This window comes from Hoplias malabaricus, chromosome 16, assembly GCF_029633855.1.
Source record: "Hoplias malabaricus isolate fHopMal1 chromosome 16, fHopMal1.hap1, whole genome shotgun sequence".
Classification (NCBI taxonomy): domain Eukaryota; kingdom Metazoa; phylum Chordata; class Actinopteri; order Characiformes; family Erythrinidae; genus Hoplias; species Hoplias malabaricus.
The window spans coordinates 24,357,383-24,377,907 of record NC_089815.1 but is presented as its reverse complement, the minus strand read 5'-3'; the positions used below and the strand labels follow the sequence as shown (position 1 = coordinate 24,377,907).

The 20,525-nt window shown below is 40.2% G+C and overlaps 1 protein-coding gene across 1 annotated transcript; it reads left to right on the top strand.

The window, feature by feature from the left end:
- The first annotated feature begins 958 nt into the window (after positions 1–958).
- On the top strand, positions 959–14,757 carry diras1a (DIRAS family, GTP-binding RAS-like 1a). The gene is made up of 2 exons (XM_066647781.1): positions 959–1,130; positions 12,042–14,757. The coding sequence occupies exon 2, from the start codon at positions 12,099–12,101 to the stop codon at positions 12,684–12,686; it is 588 nt and encodes a 195-aa protein (XP_066503878.1). The 5' UTR covers positions 959–1,130; positions 12,042–12,098; the 3' UTR covers positions 12,687–14,757.
- The last annotated feature ends 5,768 nt before the right edge of the window (positions 14,758–20,525 follow it).

The window sequence follows — 20,525 nt, the reverse complement described above, 5'->3', positions numbered from 1 at the left end:
GAGTGTATGAGTGACTAAGTAAGTCTGTAAAACTGTCCACAGGTGTGAATGTGTGAGCAACGGTGAGCGTGTGAAATTGTCCACGTCTGTGTGTGTGTGTGTGTTTGAAGATGAAGAGGTTACAGAAAATTAAGCATCGATTGAATAAATAAATGTCTTCTTGTTGATCTGTAATCAATTGCATGTAGCTCCTGCATTACAACTATTAAGTACAACTGGGTTCCCCACATCATTCTGCTGCGGAGCAACGACACTGCATTCCCTGAAGATACTCGATTACCTTTGGGATGAGTTGCAACTGTGTTTGTAATTTAGTACTAATCATCCAATATCAGTCTCACTAAGCCCTGGTCTCACTAATGCTCTTGTGGCTGAATACATGCTTGCTTTCCTATAAAAGACTTCCTAGAAAAGAAGCTGTTCTTTCAGCAAAGGAGCAAATCTCTTGATTAATCAGATTTGACTTCATTAATAGTTGAATGCAATCAAATCCACACAGTAGTTTTCCAGTAAATCGATTCGTAGCCTTTAATGCTGTTAATGCTTTAAAGAGGAGCTGTTCTTCATTAATATGTGCTTTGTTTGTTGGTTGTATTCTTGTATTCTGTATTCACGTGGTCTTCATATTGCAAACCAGAGCTGTGCAGTGAAGCGCTGGTCATGGGCTGTGAAGAGATGAATGTGGGCCAGACCTGGACCAGAATAATTCTGTTATGGTGTCTATAAACGTTTGCACATACAGTGCACGTCCATCCTTAACTACTTAACACATTATGTGCGTAGGTGTATTATAATATTACAATTGATGCTACCTAATGAACCAATCCCAGTGGAGGTGGGCGGGGCTTGCCTGAAGGCGGGTGGGGAAAGAAGCAGCTCGCGTGTGCGTGTGCGTCAGAACACGTTGCAAAAAAAAAAAAAAAAAAAAAAAAAAAAAAAAAAAAAGCGAGAGCAATAACAGCGCGCGGAGTCCGTGGCATCCTCCCATTTAAGCCGCGCGGATGAAGGGACAAAATGCTCCGGGACTGGCATGGCCTAGAACATAAACTCTTCCTCCAGCCCTCGCCCTGCTCTCGCCGCCTATGAGAGAGTCTTCTGACGCTTTCGGGACATCGCAGCACAGCCTCCAGGTAAGGACCGCTTCCGCGCTCAGCCCCAGCTCGACGACCGTTTGTCCCGGGCTTTCTTCGCCTATGGCGCTTGTCCGGTGGTTGATGTGGCGGCTGGACAGTCGTGGTCCAGTGTTTTTGACGCCTGTCCTTGACTGTGTTTTTGTGTGATGGACCGTGATGTTCAGGCGAGTCACTGTAGGGGACAGGAGAGGGAGAGAGAGAGAGAGAGAGAGAGAGAGAGAGAAACGCAGAGGTATGCAAAACAGACAATGCCGCCGGAGTTATTTTAGTCATGGATTGCTATGGAGGTATTTTTGGCGACGATGGCCTTCCACTTGACGCCACTCCTTTTCTAAAAATAAAAATACATGATAGACAAATAAATAAATAAATAAATAAATAAATAAATAAATAAACATAAACCAAGACCGTCCTCCCTCTCCCCCATCAAAACAACAGGACACTAGCAGTGATGCTACAGAGGATGAGAATTGCCAAGCTGTAGCTTAGCATGCACCATTTTGCTCCACAGCCTCTAGAATGCTGGACTCGCCATGAGAGTTCTTGACCACTCATTCTTTGTGTGCCCTCTCTTACGTTGGCCTTCGATGGCCACAGCTTTGCAGAAATGATGAAATGACAAAGGCCCTGGATCCAGTGAAAGTGAATCGTCCAGCTCCGCCAGAGCCACTGAAGGTTGAGCTCTTGTGTAATACCAGTGTTGCACTCATGAGCACTGCTGACCATGTGCTGGACAAATGGCTGAGGAGAAACACGGCCTCAGCCCCTTTTCAAATCCACAGTGGCTACTTAGATAGAATCATGCACTGGAAATGTTGATCTGAAAGGTTTCTGAGCTTTGCGTTGGTGCAAAACCTAAAATGTGGAATTGAGTTGCTTCGTTCAAAGTGTTTCTCTGGGATTTTAGAATGTACTGATCAGCCATATTTACAGTGTAGAAACCACTGACCATCTCCATTGGTTCTTGATGGTGTCCAATAGTCCAGTGATATTTTACATACTTAATATCCCAATGTAAAAGGATCTCGAGGTTTCCATAGGTGACAGGTAAGTAATTCCTGAAGCATTTGTTGGTTTTCTGAATGGTAACCCAATTAAACAAAATGCAGTTTGGAAGCAAATCCATCAGGTGTTCATCCTAATGGTCAAAGTGGTCTTTTTTCTTCAGCAGGCATCAAAACAATGAAAAAAGCCTTCTCTCAAACTTATGATTCAGTGAGCTCCGAAGTCAGTGCAGAGCCACTCACATAATTCTAGGTTTAGAGGAGAAACCTTTGCTTCTTTGGTTTCCACTCCGTCCAAACTGCTGTCTATAAAACCTGATTTAAATAAACCTTTTAGAAGTAACTTTGTAAGAGGATTTGGAGGTTAACAGGAAATCCAACAAAGAAATTTTACACAATTTATTTGCATTGCAAAGATCTGGTTTCTTTACTGTGTTCATGATATGAATTTGGAGTCACAGTATGTACCAATATAGCATTTTATTCTCCGTACACGCCCAGCACGTGAACACATGAGCATGTGTTATATTTATATATACAGTGGAACCTCTACTAACGAACGCCTATACTAACGAACTTTTCAAGATACAAACCGGGCATTTGAATATTTTTGCCTCCACCAACGAACCATGACTCTAGAAATGAACCAGAGCCTCCGCCGAGCCGGCGGCTGGAAATGGCCACTGACCCCAATAGGCGAGTCTCCCAGCGCCCAGACTTCAGTGAGTTTTTAAGATTAGCAAATTGTAGCTTTAGCAATTTAGCATTAGTGTAAATAGCAGACATCGAAATTCGTGCTAAGTTAAGCCGTATCTACGCTTCGTCTCCCCACATTCACCACCTACTCTCCGTTATTCCACCCACCCCCACGTCACGTCATACAGCCAGTGCCTGTGTTACTCCTCCAGCCAGTCGTCACGTCTTCAAGGTAGCGATGTGTAACCACTTAAAACAAAAAGGATGACTTTCAGGGTGGGGGCTGGAACACATTAATTACTTTTCCATTATTTTAAATGGGGAAAATTGACTCGAGAAACGAACTTTTCCACTTACGAACCGGGTCATGGAACGGATCAAGTTCGTAGGTGGAGGTTACACTGTACGTCATTTTGATCTTAGTAAAATAGTGATACATCTGAAAAAGATTATTTCCTTTAAGTGCGATTTTCCGTACGTAATTTATATTTCTCCTTGCCAAGTCTGTTGCAACAGATATCATTTTATACATAGCTCCTTACTTAAGATGTTGGGTTCTTTTCACTCTGTCTGGGCACAAGTCTGACATGATATCTCTCTCCAGAATGTCACATTTCACAGCAGACAACTCAGAATGGTTTTGTTTACAACTTAATGAAATGAAATAGGCAGCTGTTTTGAAAAAAAAACAAAAACAAACAAATAGTGGAAATAAGCTACTTAACCTTTAACCTCCTGATTTCATCAGACTTCTTGTATCTGATTTGCTTCTGCTTTGAGAATATGAAGATAATACTCTTGTGTAATACTCCAGTGTTGGCCGTACGTTTAGAACTGTCTTGAGCCCGAGTGTTTAATTACAGTCTGAGTTTTCAAAACTACAAAGCAGGTAATATCCACTGTAAAACTGAATGACTGCAGATATGTTGCCAGACTAATTTCACTGAATGCAGCATAGAGACACTTTTAAAAGATCCATGTCCTTGCTGTGCTTACAAAACCTTGTATCTCCATTTTGTTCTTTTTTTGTGCTGAAATTGAAAACAATGGTTATGCTTTACACTGTGCTGAAATTTCAAAATGAAAGGACCACTGAGCCCCCTCCTGCCTTGCACTCAGTGATTCCGTGTAGGCTCCAGAAGAACAGTGACCCTGAACTGGAGAAGGGTTACAGATAATGAATGAATGAATGAAAGGACACCTGACTTGAGCTAAAACAAAAGTAAATCTTGAATGCTAAGGAAGCTTTTTCTTTTTTCTGAAAAGCTACTATTATGAAGATACAAGGTTTGATCCTAGCAGAGGCGATATCTGAGGTTTTGGAGTTAGCCTTTGGATCCCGAGAGCCTGAGGTTACAAAACCACAAATCAACTCATTGCTTGAATGCTGCTAAAGTTATTTTATTCTCATAAAATGTTATCATTTTGAAAATACACGAATTTTAGGTTATACTCAGCACTTTATCAGTCCTGAATTTGATCTGCTTTTGTTTTGATGAATTGAAATAAGAAAATTAGTACATTTTGGTGTTAGAAATGGACCCGGGGAACATGAGTTAGTTCCTGGAAATGTGGCAGAAGCATCTTGAAGGTCCAGTTGTAATGCCATGTGCACATTAACACAGCTGAGTCAGATTTTAATCAGAAGCTGAAACTGTGAATTACAAACGAGCAAAATGCATCTGCATGGAAACGGCGCACTTCCTGTGCAAATGGACAGTGAATTGAGAGGTTCTGAAATGAGTCTTGGTTGAATTTGGCACATCACATTGTACCCACCTCTTCACCTTATGCATGTACCACCTGTCATAGGAAACTGTTTATCATTCACATTAAAAGGCTGATAATGTGGAAGAATGAAGATTATTTGCCCTTTTTTTTAAGCACATTTGTTTGGTGTAGTGTGTGAACAGCATTAAATGTTCCAGTCCTTATACAAAAGCTATAAAACACCACATTTTGAAAGATTTGCTTTTGTGATGTCACCAACAAATACATTAGCATATATTTGCCTACTCATCTTAGAGCAGTTTGGCCTCATCCATTCAAGATTTGAAGTTATAAGGAGTGTTTCAGCCTTGACAGCTTTTTTAAATGAGGCAAAATTCACAGGGAGCCAATCAGAACAGGGGTTACTTAAAGAAAAATGGCACATTAACAAAAACAGACAGATTCACAGTGATATCAACAGATCCATACACAACCACCGGACAGATGTTAAAATTTAACACATATGTCAAACCAGTATTTGATGATATATTTATGATCTGTGGATTTTATACATATTAATTCATACAGAAACAAATTATCCTTCGCTGTGCTGTAGATCCCGGGTTTACATTTTGGAATGTAGGCATTTATGCTATGTATTAGGATCAGTACCAGCATCAACAATTATAGTAAATAAAAATGATTATAGTGCGGCACGGTGGCGCAGCAGGTAGTGTCACAGTCACACAGCTCCAGGGACCTGGAGGTTGTGGGTTCAAGTCCTGCTCCGGGTGACTGCCTGTGAGGAATGTGGTGTGTTCTCCCTGTGTCTGTGTTGGTTTCCTCACACAGTCCAAAAACACAGGCTGGTAGGTGGATTGGCGACTCAAAAGTGTCCATAGGTGTGAGTGTGTGTGTTGCCCTGTGAAGGACTGGCGCCCCCCTCCAGGGTGTATTCCCACCTTGCGCCCAGTGATTCCAGGTAGGCTCTGGACCCACTGCGACCCTGAACTAGATAAGTGGTTATAGATAATGAATGAGAAATGATTATATTTGCTTTTTAGACATTGAGATATCTGGTTCCTATCACATGAACGAAATGTGGTACACCCAGTCTCAGTGCATCATTAGTTTTACTACATAAAGCCACACATATCATAATTGGAAAAAATGTATAGTCATATACAGGCTTTTCAAGGGTAATGAGAGGAACGATCAACATCTCACATAATGCAATTACTGTTCCTCATGAAATGCTTACACACTGGTTGTTAGTCACTGTAGGAAATGGAAGTGAAAAGCTTAACTCTCGGGTGCAATAATCGACTGGAATTCTGTGAAAATCACTGAAAGGCTTAAATAGACCAGCTTACATACTTTGTGATATAAATACATATTTCTCAGCGTGTGAATAGAGTAGAGCTCCGGTGACGTAAATTAAACCCACGTTTTGTTGGATGGTTACCAGGGGAACTGGAATGACAGGCAAGGATGACATGTTTGTGCCCCTGTTCTCCAACGGGAGAAGTCCGTTCTTTTACTATCGTTTGAGCTTCTTCTGTATCCCTGCTCACATCTTTTTTCTCAATCCATCCATCCATCCATACATACATCCATCCCTCTCTCTATCTTTGCATGCCCTTAGGGTCTGTTTCCACAGTAACGGGAGAACTCCCAGAGTTCAGGAAAGAAACACAACAGAGAATCCCCAGGGATGCAAGCAAAGAAAGTATCTGTGGGCTTATTACTAGGGTTAATGCCGAAAAATAAGAAGGTGCACAAGGACTAGTGTTAGTTTGAGTTAAAAGCTTTTTGGTTTCAGCCCCCATGTGACAGCCACAGCTGCCATCGTTCTCCTCTAGGGCTTATGTGCTGCAGCTTCCACCTTCCACTGAATTTGTTTGCATGCATTTGCAGCAGCAAAGAAGACTACTACCATATCTTATATTTATGGCTATGAAATATTTCCCAGAGAGAATTCATAGCCCTCTCCCAATGCTTTTCTCCCAGTTGACGTAGAGAACAAGAACTGCTACTTTATTAATCCCTATGGGGATCTGCATTTAACCTATCCATGGCAGTGAACACAAACACACACACACACATTCGTGCCTAGGGGGCAGTGAGGCCACACATACACAGGGTGAAGGGCAGTAACTTCAGCCACAGTGCTTCAGGATGAGTTGGGTGTTAGGTGCCTTGGTCAAGGACACTTCAGGCATGGATGTTGAGGGAACAGAAGGTGCAGTACTTTAACTCTCATCACCAGCATCTTTATTTGCCGCTCTAGAGAACTGAATCGAACCCCTGTCTCATCCCAAGTGCATCTCTAATATTTAGGCCACGACTGCCCACATGGAGGCTCTCTGCTGGCTCAGATCTGTTTGTCTTTTTAACTGATCGCTGCCACTGTAAAGAAAAGAGTCTTTTCTCCACAATTCTCCATTTTACATCACACTGCTATAAAAAGCTGTTGTATCTCTCAGATTCATATTTTGAAATCTTAGAATTCCTATTTTAAAATGGTTTCTTCGAGAGATGCCACACAAGAGCTACTATTGATTATTATTAGGTTGATACCAGCTGAATGCTGAGTGCCAGAATGCACAGGGCCAAGAGTAAAGTTTGATGGGATAATGGTCAGAAGTGTCCATGCAAATTGAAATATCATATATCATCAAAGATTATATGATGCTGGGATATATCTGAAAAATATGTATAGCGTAATTTTATAAACTCTGCCCAGTATTATTGCACCCCAATCTTTCTTGTGGAAAAAAAATATAAAATATGTTCACCATTCTGTCTGTGGTAAATATACTGGCTATTGCTCGGCCATTTTAGTAAATTCTAATCCATAATGTTGCAGGTTTGGTTTCCTGCTGATGATTAACACTGCAGTCTGGAAGGATGATGCACACATGATGGTCCTCTGGTGTAAATCCTGTCTGTCACCACAGCGTTTGTGAGCTGTTGGTGGTGCAGCCCTCTTAGGTTCTCAGCGGAGTACGTGAAGCTCTCAGCTCGGTGTTGGTATGTTGCTTAGCGATGAGGAAGAGAAGGACTTTGCCATCCTTCTCCCTGTGTGTCATTAATGCAGTCGGTTGTGCTCAAGGATCCCTGACCATAGACATCGCATGGGACAACAGGGATTTGAAACGTTAATCCCCAAAGACAGCGCTCATCTCTCCACTGCTAGCAGTGTTTTTGCTAAGAGTTACAATCTGGAGCATCTACTTACACATTTAAACATTGAAATAAAAGAGGATCAGACCAAAGCTTTGTTTTTTACACGTTTCTTCATGTTGAAAATTTATATCGAAAAAAAATATCGACCATGGTAACAGCCCCCAGTGAAGTCATTCCTTGTTGGGAAAATCTATTACTCATTTATTGATTTGTTTATAAATCAATAGACTATAATAGAGTACGAATACATTATAAATCATATTTATAAACTAACTGAAGACAGTAGTGTTCCCACATGTGTAATTTGGGTGAATCATTATGCTTCTTTCATCCGCTGTAACAGCTTCATCCGGGTCATGGTGTGTCTAGAGCTCACCTTGAAATATTTGGTGTAAGCCTCAACCTGAAGAGGGTGCCTGTTCATCACAGTGAATCAAACACACTCTCAATTTCCTTCTGGTATACAACATTTTTACCCCCATAATGTAGACCAGAGTGTTCTAGAAACGAAGCTGTTGAGCTGCACTGGTTGAACATGCTTACTTTTCCACTGACTCAGTTCCCTGGGAAAAAACATAGAGGAATTGCACACTTCAGCTTTCCTCAGGCGAACAGAGATATTTCAAATAGCTTTAAAAAAGAGCAGCTTAAGCTTAAGGTTCATCATACTTTTGTTTTACTGGCTCATCAGTGCCAGGGATCATCTCAGAATGACTAGTGTTGGTGGTATCAATTTTCTTAGAGTATCTGTAATTATGGTACAATATCCTTTATGTGGAAAGAACCCTAGCAGCCATTTTGTACCCTCAGTAGGGCAAGGCAAGGCAGTTTTATTCATAGAGCAACTTTAATGCACAATTCAATTGCGATTTAAAAAAGTATCTGTAAAAAGCAGTTAAGAACAAGAATATAAAAAATATAAAAGGCATTTAACACAATTAAAAGAGTGCAATAAATGTTGATAAAAATAATTCGATAAAGAAAAAGAGTAAATTAAAATATAAAATACAGAATCTATGCAAGAACTAATGTGCCGTTACAGAATAAAAATTGAAGAGTAGTTTAAACAGAGAGTCTTGATTTAAAAGAGTGTAAAGTTGGGAATCTTCTAATGTTCTCTGTCAAATGGATCCACTTAAGAGCAGCATAGTAACTTAATGCTGCTTCTCCATGATTAGGCAGGACTAACTAACTAGTTCCTAAAGATCTGAGAGTTCTGCTCGGCTTATATCTCTAGCAGATCTGATTAATACAAAGTCCTACACCATTAAGACGTTTATAGACCAGTAACAACACCTGTAACAGAAGAGTATCCAATGTAAAGGGGTGATGTGTTCTGTTCTTTTACACGATGTAAGGACTCTGGCAGCTGCACTTTGATGTAGCTGAAGCTGTTTAACGGTCTATAAATGTAATGGTGTAGGACTGGTGTATTTGAAGGCTCTCAAAACCTGATATGCAGGAAATGTAGGAAGACTCTGGCACAGGTTTCTGTACTTACAATACATGCAAATAGTGTTTTTTTTATTTTCCTCATTATTTAGGAAAGTGTTTACATCAAGACAATCTTCGGATTCACAAATCTGCGTCACGATAGTCAGACATACCAATAGGAGAGATTCCAGTCTTTCTTCACTTCTTTGTCGATTTGTCCGTGTCAGGAATGTATTAGCAGCTTTCAGTGCCATCTGTTATCATCGATTATGTCCTGTTTTTCACACTTATCTTTGCCGAAGTGAATGAGTGACCTAGTTTGCATTGTGGACTCTTAAGAGGCGAGTGCGGTGCTATGTTAATTGCGCTGTTGTCTGTTTAGGATAATCAGATGCAGGAGCTAAGGGACCGAGAGGCAGATCAGACAAAAGCAGGAATCCTCATGTGAAGCAGTCGGGATTAGATTGTACGGGAAAATCAGACACAATTTGAGGCTCTGGAAATAGCCAGCGTGTGATCTCGCTATCCACAGGAGACCAGTGGCTACGGCTGCTCTAGAGCAAGATGAGTGAGTCATTAATAGATTGTGACCTTGGTGCTGATGGCAGCAGAGAACGCTCTACCTATTCTCACATTCACACACGAGCACAGGCTACACAGTTACTGAGAATATGCGCATCGGAATGGAGCAGAGCAGGCTTGGGGGATTTAATGATAATTGCAATGTCAGCAAACTATTGCCACTGAAACAGTGACCCTTTGCAGGTTCACTGCTTAATTTTGCCAACATTTTTTACTCCACAGAATTAGGTAGGATACAAGTAACTAGTAATGGAGCATTGCAGAAGAATCAAGTGCCAACATGAGGGTTTACACATGAGATTAATTGCAAAGGAACCGGCTCATTCATCTGCTTAACCGGGACATATGCAATGGAATGAAATATATGTTTCTGATTTTGCGGTATTTCTTATGTAGAGTGCAGACACTTTGCAATTGTCCTTCCCTCAATACTGTGTTAACATGTGGAAAAGGGGTTAAATATGTCCATATATAAATGAACCTAAAATCAAAACATTCACTCTATCATTCATTATCCGTAACCGCTTATCCAATTCAGGGTCGCGGTGGGTCCAGAGCCTACCTGGAATCATTGGGCGCAAGGCGGGAATACACCCTGGAGGGGGCGCCAGTCCTTCACAGGGCAACACAGACACACACACTCACACATTCACGGACACTTTTGAGTCACCAATCCACCTACCAGCGTGTGTTTTTGGACTGTGGGAGGAAACCGGAGCACCCGGAGGAAACCCACACAGACACAGGGAGAACACACCACACTCCTCACAGACAGTCACCCAGAGCGGGAATCGAACCCACAACCTCCAGGTCCCTGGAGCTGTGTGACTGTGACGCTACCTGCTGCACCACCGTGCCGCAAAATCAAAACAGACCTTTTTTAAAACCTTATACCTGTCACATCATTTAAAAGAGTAATTCTTTATTTTATAAAGATTATATATAGAATGCCCACCTCTAAAAAGGTGCCAGATTTTTGATAAATATCACCATCAATATCCATGTACTATCAGTAATATCATGGTTTAAATATTTGGTATTGTATATATTTATGGCTGGACAATAATTCAGTATCAATATATATTGCAATATTAAAAGTTTCATTAACAATGATATGCTTTTAAAACACATTTTCAATATTTCAGTATACTTTATTTACAGCATCTGTCACTGACTGACGGTCATTACAGGGCGCTGTTAGTTCAGCACTCAATTTTAATGATTATTTACAAAGCCAAGAAATTAAGGTTTGATGGTAATGTCATGTTTTTTGTTTGTTCTTGGAATTTTTTCAGTGACTTTAATGGTGTTTATATCGATATCAGAATTATATCATATCGAACAAAATTAAGAATTATATTGTGATATCAATTTTAGCCAGATCGCCCAGCCCTTTATATATTGATGTCTCTTCACTCAAGCTTTAGTGCAGTATTTGAACACATTTGTCTTTTTCCAACAAAGTACAAGGACAAACTATTTAACTCCTGAACTTTTTTGGACACAAATGTTGCCATTCCATTTGGATGAATATGACCTTCAGTTGTAGGATAGTTATAGCTGCCTTGAACATGGAAGTGGAACATGCTTTATCGTCATTGCACAACAGTGCAATGAAATTTGACCTCCATAATTAACACATTTGTGACAGTGAACACAGACAGATGCAGGTGTCATAAGTGGCAGTGAACATACACACCTGGAGTGACAGGCAACCTGTTCAGTGCACTGTGAACAGTTGGGGGTTAGGTGTCTTTTTCAACAGTTCTACAGCCGTGGATGTTGAAGGAGGAGAAAATATTGTACCTTCACTTCCCTTGCCTACGTATTTTTTTGCTGATCTCAAATTTATGCCACAGCTGCCCCAAATGTCCATGTGGGTTTCCTCCGGGTGCTCTGGTTTCCTCCCATGGTCCAAAACACACGTCTACCAGGTCTAAAAGTGTCCATAGATGTGAGTGATTGTTGCCTGCAAGTGACTGCCGCCCCCTGCAGGACCCACTGCGGACTGGACCCACCATGACCCTCAACTGGATAAGCAGTTATAGACAATGAATGCATAATATCTCTGCTTCAGTATCATTGCTAAAATTCAATTTTTGAAAGAAACCAATGATCAGTTAGGGCCAGATAATAGAGAATATTGAATCTGAGCTAATAATAGCTTCTTATCTAAGTACTGGGCAGACATCCCGGTTGCCATATGGTAGATCTGACCATGGTATTGGAAATTAGTATTGTGCTTATGACCATATAATCATAACCAACAACGCTTTCTTCTCCTTTTTTCCAGATCTCAGGGAATCATTGAGAGTTGGCACTGACGCTTCCCTGAGTGAACCACAGCAGGATGCCAGAGCAGAGTAATGACTACCGTGTGGTGGTGTTCGGGGCAGGGGGAGTGGGCAAGAGCTCCTTGGTCCTGCGCTTCGTGAAGGGCACCTTCAGGGACACCTACATCCCCACGGTGGAGGACACCTACCGGCAGGTGATCAGCTGCGACAAAAGCGTGTGCACGCTGGAAATCACCGACACCACGGGCAGCCACCAGTTCCCCGCCATGCAGCGCCTTTCCATCTCCAAGGGTCACGCCTTCATCCTGGTCTACTCCATCACCAGCCGTCAGTCCCTGGAGGAGCTCAAGCCCATCTACCAGCAGGTGCTGGCCATCAAGGGCAATGTGGAGGGCATCCCCATCATGCTGGTGGGCAACAAGAGCGACGAGACCCAGCGGGAGGTGGACACCAAGGAAGGCGAGGCCCAGGCCAATAACTGGAAGTGTGCCTTCATGGAAACTTCGGCCAAAACCAACCACAACGTCACTGAGCTCTTCCAGGAGCTGCTCAACCTCGACAAGAAGCGCGACATGAGCCTCAACATGCGCTCCAGCAAGCAGCGGAGGGCTGACAAGCTGAAGGCCAAGTGCAGCGTCATGTAGAGGCCAAAAGGGTTGCGGCTATGGTAAAAAGTGGGCATTGGACAGGGGTGGCTTAGGTCCTGGAGGTCTACAGCACTGCAGAGATTTTTTTTTCCTTCTCACTGGCTTCTAAAGGCCAGTTCACAATAAAAGTGTTTCAGACGCCTTCAGGGGTCAGTGTGACTGAAGATATGTCCCTGAATGGTTCCTGTATAAGTTCAAGATCCTATATTTGTCTTGTCCTAAAATAGCGATAAACACTCTTTTCCAAGCCTTTGGTTTGCAAGTTAAATTCATGCATTTCCTTGATATCCTCTGCCTGCCCTTTTACCGCCATGACCTTGAATCTGAACCTAACAGCAGACGAGATGAGTTTTCTGTGACATGCACGCTTATATCTTTATAGATAATATGGTACGAGAATAGAAATTTGTATAGCTTTATTCAGGCAAGTCTCCTAACACTACAGTTACCTACATCTAACATGATTAGAACCGTAAGTCACTCTAGATAAGAGCATCTGCTAAATGCTATAAATGTAAATGTAAAAACAAAAGGTAGTCATGCACTAATATGATAGCAGCATGGCCTTTACCTTCCACTAAGTAGGTAGAGTTTCAGATCAAAAAGTGACTGCTAGAAGAATCAGAATCAATGTGGACTGGACTCTGCATTTATTTACCTCTGACATAACACATTTGTGCGATGTAGAATCCTAAGCTCTGCAGTGGTGTGTTCCTCTACGTGCCGAGTCCTACACCCCTGGCTTTAAAGAATGGCTTCAGCGACAATGAGACTGAGTGAAAATGTACAAATAGTCCCTCATCACATCTATTACGCGACTCCTTTGGATCTGAATCAGGTATTCTTCGGTGCACAGTCAACCAACCAGACTCTTTTCTCTAGATCTTTTATGTTGGCTTCTGTAAAGACCACCGGAATCTACTGGGGAAGTCTTGAGCTTTGACTCCAGGACATTCCCCGTTTCTGGCGTTTTATTGAGTTGACCTTGACATCTCAAGTATTAACCCGTCATTCTCCAGTCTCATGCCACCTGCTCATGCCCAGCTTTCCTCTACGAAACGTTTGTTTTTTAGTCCATATAATAGAACAAACCCCATTCTGTCCTAGTTGTGGTCATTTATAGGGCTGTGTCTTGTAACGGATCTCATCCATTACCCGGATTAAGAAAATGTCTGGAACTGGTTATGCACTTTATTGTATTCTCAGTGGGCAGACAAGACCAAGAGACGACAGCATTATCCTGCTCTTCCAAATCAGACATGACCAACAGCACAACTGCACGACAGATTCGGGTCCACAGACTTCTCTTTGTTGGCCGACTGCTTGCGAAACTTACAGACTGGTTCAAGGGAAACACTAAGTGAATAGTGAATGATGCATTATTTGACAATGTAGAACTACCTTCCTTCTCATTGTGATTTAGATTTCATCATTGAGTACAGAGCTTTATCTAAACAAAGCACAGCAAAGCAGTTTTCAATGTACGTCATTTCCAAAAGCTTTTTTTATTATTATTATTTTCCTCCTCCCCTTCCCAATGTTGGTGGCTCACACAAAAACCTGAAAATATGCATTAATCATCTTAACGGATAACATTTAACTCGTGCGTGGAATCTAAATGTGTATTACTATCATTTGTATTGAAGCCCCTTGTACAGTTCATGTTTTCTTTTCTTTTCATTTCCCCTGTGTGTATATTCCCTCTGAATATTTAATGCCATTGCTTTAGCAATACATTATATAAAAGCACTTTTAGAATTATGAGCACATTCTAAACATTGAAAATGAACCTTTACGAGAAACGTTTTTGTCAAACACTCTGCGTTTACAATTTTAAAGCAGGTTACAGTGTTTATCTAATAATATTATGTGAAGGACCAGAAGAGAAAAAAATAAAGAAGCACAAACATATGGTGTAAAACAACTGTTTGACTATTTGCCTTGTGGTTTTGAAATGCAGATTGCGACATGAACAGTGATGTACATATTATTTATAGAATATCAGTTAAAGCCTTGTTACACAAGTATGAGTGACTACTATTAACAAAACTTTGCATCCGTCTACAAAGGCAATAAGAATATATATATATATATATATATATATATATATATATATATATATATATATATATATATAATATTAGAATCAGCTGTAAACATTTGCATGACTCTTTTGATGTCATTATGTTTCGTGATATGCAAAGTGAAATCACATTAAAAAAAAGAACAAGTGGTTGGCATTTTGCTGTGTTCCTAAATACCTGAGTGCCTCCTGTTATGAATACTCTTCTCCAGGTGTTAAATATGCTTTTCTTAGAGACTTTGATCCCTTCTTCATATGTGCCAAAGCAGACTTCTATGCATTAATTCTAGATAACATAACAGAACTGGCCAATTAGTGTGGTCCTCCAAGCATGCTGAGCTGAATAGTGGCATGGTGTAAGAAGCCATTTAAAAAAGAAGTAGTGGATGGCTTCACATGTCTCTGGGGAGTAGATGCTAGTTTTCACACTCTGAGCTCTGTAACAGTCCTGAGAATTAATAGACAGTTAAACATCCGTTACTATGTTCAGTCAATTTTTTTTGTACTGAAAATTTGATCTGAAGCATGTTACCTGCAATGTTACCTAACCACACTTTGACATGTCCGAAACAATCTGTTCCTAATGCTTTTAATCGGAAACTGATCCCAGTGTTGTAGATCAAAGGAGAACATGAGCTCTGGGTAATGTTGAGGTCTCAGCGAGTGGTGTTACTACCAGCAGTGTGGGTGGGCGGATTACACCAGGGCCCTAGTGAGTGACAGAACTCCCTCATGTATTATTTGGACCCCTATGTTTACATAGCTTCACACTAATCAGAATGTATACTAGCTTAGCATTTTCAAATGATAACCTTTTACTTGCACTCCAACATGCAAGTGATGGCAACGGTTTAGTCACCTCTGGCCAGACATTTTGTCTTATTTAGAAGTGAAAAAAAAAAACGAAAAAAAAAGAAGACACATCTCCTGCAAATGCTAACGGACAGTTATTTTCTATTTGATTAATATCACCCTTTTTAGTGGAGGCACAATGGTGCAACAGATCATTTCGCTCTCACACAGCTCCAGGGCCAGTCACGTCTGTGAGGAGTTATACAAAAAGACATGTTTGTTGGTAGATATTCAAAAAGTGTCCATAGGTGTGAGTGTGTGTGTGTGTGTGAGTGACTGTGAGTGTGTGATGCCCTGTGGTGGACTGGCACCCTGTTTAGGTGGGTTCCTGCACTCAATGTTTCCAGGTAGGCTTCCACTGCAACCCTGAATAAAAAAGTGATTTCGGTAAATGAATAAATTACTTAATCATCCTACTTTAATATGAACTGTCTCACTGGGACAAAAATCTGATTACATTTATTTTATTTAGCATAAACTAAAGTCAGTATTTAGCAGCAGCCTTTTGGCAGGTATCACAGTGTACTTAAATTCACTATTTTGGGAAGAATTTTGTATACTAATGTATACACAAGACACACACTATTGATTTTCTAAACATATTTTATTGTACAAATATGTTTGATTAATTTAACATACTAGGAATGAAAATTTAAAAAATGATGACTTTATATATTCATTTATTTGTTTGTTTGTTCGTTAAATACATCAAATAAACATAAATTGTGCGCTAAAATATCTAGAAAAATTCCACAATTAACTGCTTCCTGTGGCGATATTTTTTTTTCACCTGAAAAGTCAGCGAAACCTATCAAAATTAGAGTTCACCACAACAAACCGTTACCTAGACTTCAGAAGTTAACACTGTTAATTTGTTACACAATCCTAAATTTAAAACTGCCATAAGAAATAAGTAAAATAAATATATTCTGAAATCATGAATGGGATTTTAATTAAATAAATAATACAATAAAAAAAATTTGAAGTCGCCCTCTGGTGGATGGTAGTGAGGGTACACATAGTCTCTATTGTCTTTATGGCGGATGCACTAGTATTTAATAAGCCTACTGATACAGGTATGTGTGCACTTGATATGTGACATCAAATGGGATTAATTGAATAACATTTTATAAAAATTTATTTTATTAAAAAAACAACAGTCAATCAAACAAACAAATAACAGTTTTACGGTCCTTAGGGGAGAACCGTGTGGAGGTTATTTGAATATTTGACACCTAAACTCATCATAGATTATGTTTTATAATCTAATTATAATCTTAAACTGACTAAAGAAAAGGTTTAGATTGTGGAAATATCCCAGTGGAACTGTGCACTCGTTTTTATAGTGTATATAAGAATATTACAAATTAAATATTTACTTGCTGTAATATGTTAAAGTCGGATTAAATGTAATCTTCATAATGATAAAATACTGACAAATGTATCAATTTTTACTATAAGTACCCAAATCAGGAATGTGCCTATTTTGTCCACTAAGTGGCACTGTTGCTTCATGCAACAGCAGCAAAAAACCTATGGACGGTGCGGTCTGACCCTGTGTCCGAAATGGCTCCCTATTTACTATTCCCTATATTATTCACTATAGAGTTCACTATTATAGGGAACACGATTCAGGAGGGCAGTGAATGATTTCGGACACTACCTCATGTGCGTTTTTGCAAACAACTGGGTAATCTGATATCTTAGTGTACATGAGTTTTACGCTACTATTTGCAGTGCATTGTGGGATTGTTTAAATTGCCCTCTATGTTTTCGGACACTACTACAAAATGGCAGAACCCCCAAATAGTCCACTATGTAGTGAATTGGCCACAATTTCGGACACGGTGTGAGACATACAGTTCCATTTCTCATTCACTCTATTCCTCTTCCTGTATATCTCTTATCTTTTAGTGATTTTTCTGAATTCATTGGTGTTAGCTAAGAGCAGGAAAGTTGACAAGCCTAGGACTGTAAAGGCCTACACACAGTTAACAAAACCATGAATTACATGCTGGTCTAAACTGGTTAATGTTAATTTGATGCTGATTTAGCTGATCACCAAGTAGGGTCATGCTGGATAACCAGCATACCAGTGTCCAAAACAAAACATCCATTATCTGTAACCGCTTATCCAATTCAGGGTTACGGTGGGTCCAGAGCCTACCTGGAATCATTGGGCGCAAGGCAGGAAAACACCCTGGAGGGGGGCCAGTCCTTCACAGGGCAACACACACACACACACATCAATGGTCACTTTTTTTTGAGTCACCAATCCACCTAGCAACGTGTGTTTTTGGACTGTGGGAGAAAACCGGAGCACCGGGAGCACGCTACCTGATGCGCCACCGTGCTTCTCTCAAAACAAAACACATGTTAGTTAATCAGTGATCAATATTACATCAGCTTTGTTATGCCTTCACATTAAGCATCAGGCCTATGAAGGCCTGTGATTCATTATCACCATCACAAATCCATAATAATTTTATGTGATCTTTTACACTTCTGTTGCTCCAAGTACATGGTCTTGACTGAACCCTGCATGGGTGTTACCAATAAACAAGTCTGTAAATCAGTCCCTCGATAAACCAAGAAGGGTGGGAATATTTCAACGAGTAAAGCCTTAAATGCAGACACTGTTTTTATTTTCAAATGCTACAATGGTACAGATTAAATGGGTGTCACAAGTGCTTGTAAATAATCAACATAAACATAGCATCCTATAACATCATGAGGACTTCAAGAGTGAAAATCAGGCAGATGTAGTTGAAGTGCATCCTGATATGGTGAAATCTCCCAGTGGTATTGTGAAACCTCCCCATGAGGAGAATACAGTGCAACATTGTGCATTAGCCTGTATTTAGCATTACCGAATCTCATGCAAAAACACTAAAAATGATCATTTGAGGTCTGCCTTAGATAACCATACATTTGCTCATTTGTCTCTGTTAATACTTTAACACATAATTCTTCATCCAGTGTTGTTAACTGATTCATTTTATTGCGGCTAACTTTGGGGGGAAATAGGCCTCTGCATGTGACCTGGATAGACTTTACATTCAGGTCTGGGTCAGGTGTGAAATTTTGGACAGGCAAAGACTTGTTGGTCTGGCAGCTAGACAGAATGACACAGCAGGTCTGTGAACCTGTAATTGGATTAAGCTTCCATGGCTTTCACCCAGAGCAAGAGCCCTCTATCAGGCTTAGTTTGAGAGAGACAGGCCACAACTACAGCACTGTATCTAACTCTCTGCACTTTTATTGTTGTTATGTGACCTCGGAACCTACAGTCATCAGTCGTCATGTAGCGAATACTCTGCATATTATTCTTAAAGAATCTGTTAATTGTGTTCTAACACACTTAAGCAGACAGTTTGTTTATTGACCCTGAATAGGAAATGAAGAGAAAACCTGTTTTAGCCAGTAGCTAGTAGTTGGAAATGTCAAATTCATTGTTATACATTTTATTATTAAACTAGCAATTAAGTAAATCAGTGTTTTCAAAGTTCAGAAATGCATTAGCAATAATAATAATAATAATAATAATAATAATAATAATAAATCGATATTTGTGAGCAATAGCAGCCCAAATCTTTTTTTAACCAGACCTAGTGCAGCTTATTTGAATTGCACATGGATATTTTGGATTACCGTGACTGTGAGTGTGATTGAGCAATTCTTTGTAAACGAGGACTCTAAGTCTGCCTTTTACAGTGTTCAGAGCAGAGAGCTATTTACAATCTGTTTTCATAGGCCTTGGCACTGCTCATTCTTATTTATGTACTTCCTGTTCGCAAGAACCATATCTACAGCTTCCGACTAATGTCCTCCGCTTTGTGATTATAATTATCTGCTTTTCTGATCTGTCCAATCAGCGATGCACAACTGAACCTCTTATCCCCTCCTCCTAATTTTGACTGGTTTTCAGCAGTCTGTCCTTTCTAGACCATTGTGTGTCCAAGCCTGCCTGGTCCATTTGGCTCGTTGGTGCTTTATGCTGTGAGGCTCAGTGACTCATCCTGAAGCACATGACAACAGCAGCACATGACTGTAGAAGATTCAGGGGCTTTACCCGAAATGCAATTATCTACTTATTAAAGATGAAGTGAATATTTTTCCCACTTTTCACCTTTTGAAAGCAATGACATGGCATGAATAAGTGTATAATTTTGAATGAATACTCTTTAAGCAGTTAAACGGTCTGACGGCCACTGCTAATTATAGGATGTCAATTTTTGGAGAAAAAGCTATTATAATTATCCACACAATAAACACAAATAAAGGCTCCAGTTTGATGATAGATGCTACTGTTATTTTCACTTATCCGACACTTTGTATGGGTTCTAAATCACTCACTCATTACGTTTAGCAGTCAGATGATTCTACACAAGGGGGTGCCATTAGCACACAAGAAGTAATGGAGTGGTCCTTTGAATCCGTGACTGTGTTTGTCCTTGTTAAACAAAACGGTTTAACATTCCTACATTTTAATATTAGCCGACATTTTCTTTGAATTGGAACGAGAGGATTTTAAATAAGTTTACTGACAAAAATATATGTTGTCTGGTCAGTCCTTGGTGGTCAAAAACGTTATTTGGATTTAGTCTGTACATGAAGAATATATATTCTTCATTATTTTGTATTCCACACAGGACAAAGGTACCCTTTGTGTTCCCACCATAAGCATGCAGTCTTCAACAATGTAACGCCGGCTACTGCAAATGCAATACATTCCCGTCTGCAGCGTCCCTTGTTTGTATATGTTGGCTAGAAAACAGGCCAGTAAATATTTCTGACCAATGAATGACAGTGAAAGTAAATAATGAAGGTTTAAAGAGGTCTGTTCCTTACAGTGCACACTGATCCAGGGTGAGCAGGGCCAGATGACGCAAGCAGAACGT

Bases quoted from the DNA above. Each gene is read 5' to 3' on its own strand.
- diras1a (XM_066647781.1), top strand. From the start codon at position 12,099: ATGCCAGAGCAGAGTAATGACTACCGTGTGGTGGTGTTCGGGGCAGGG.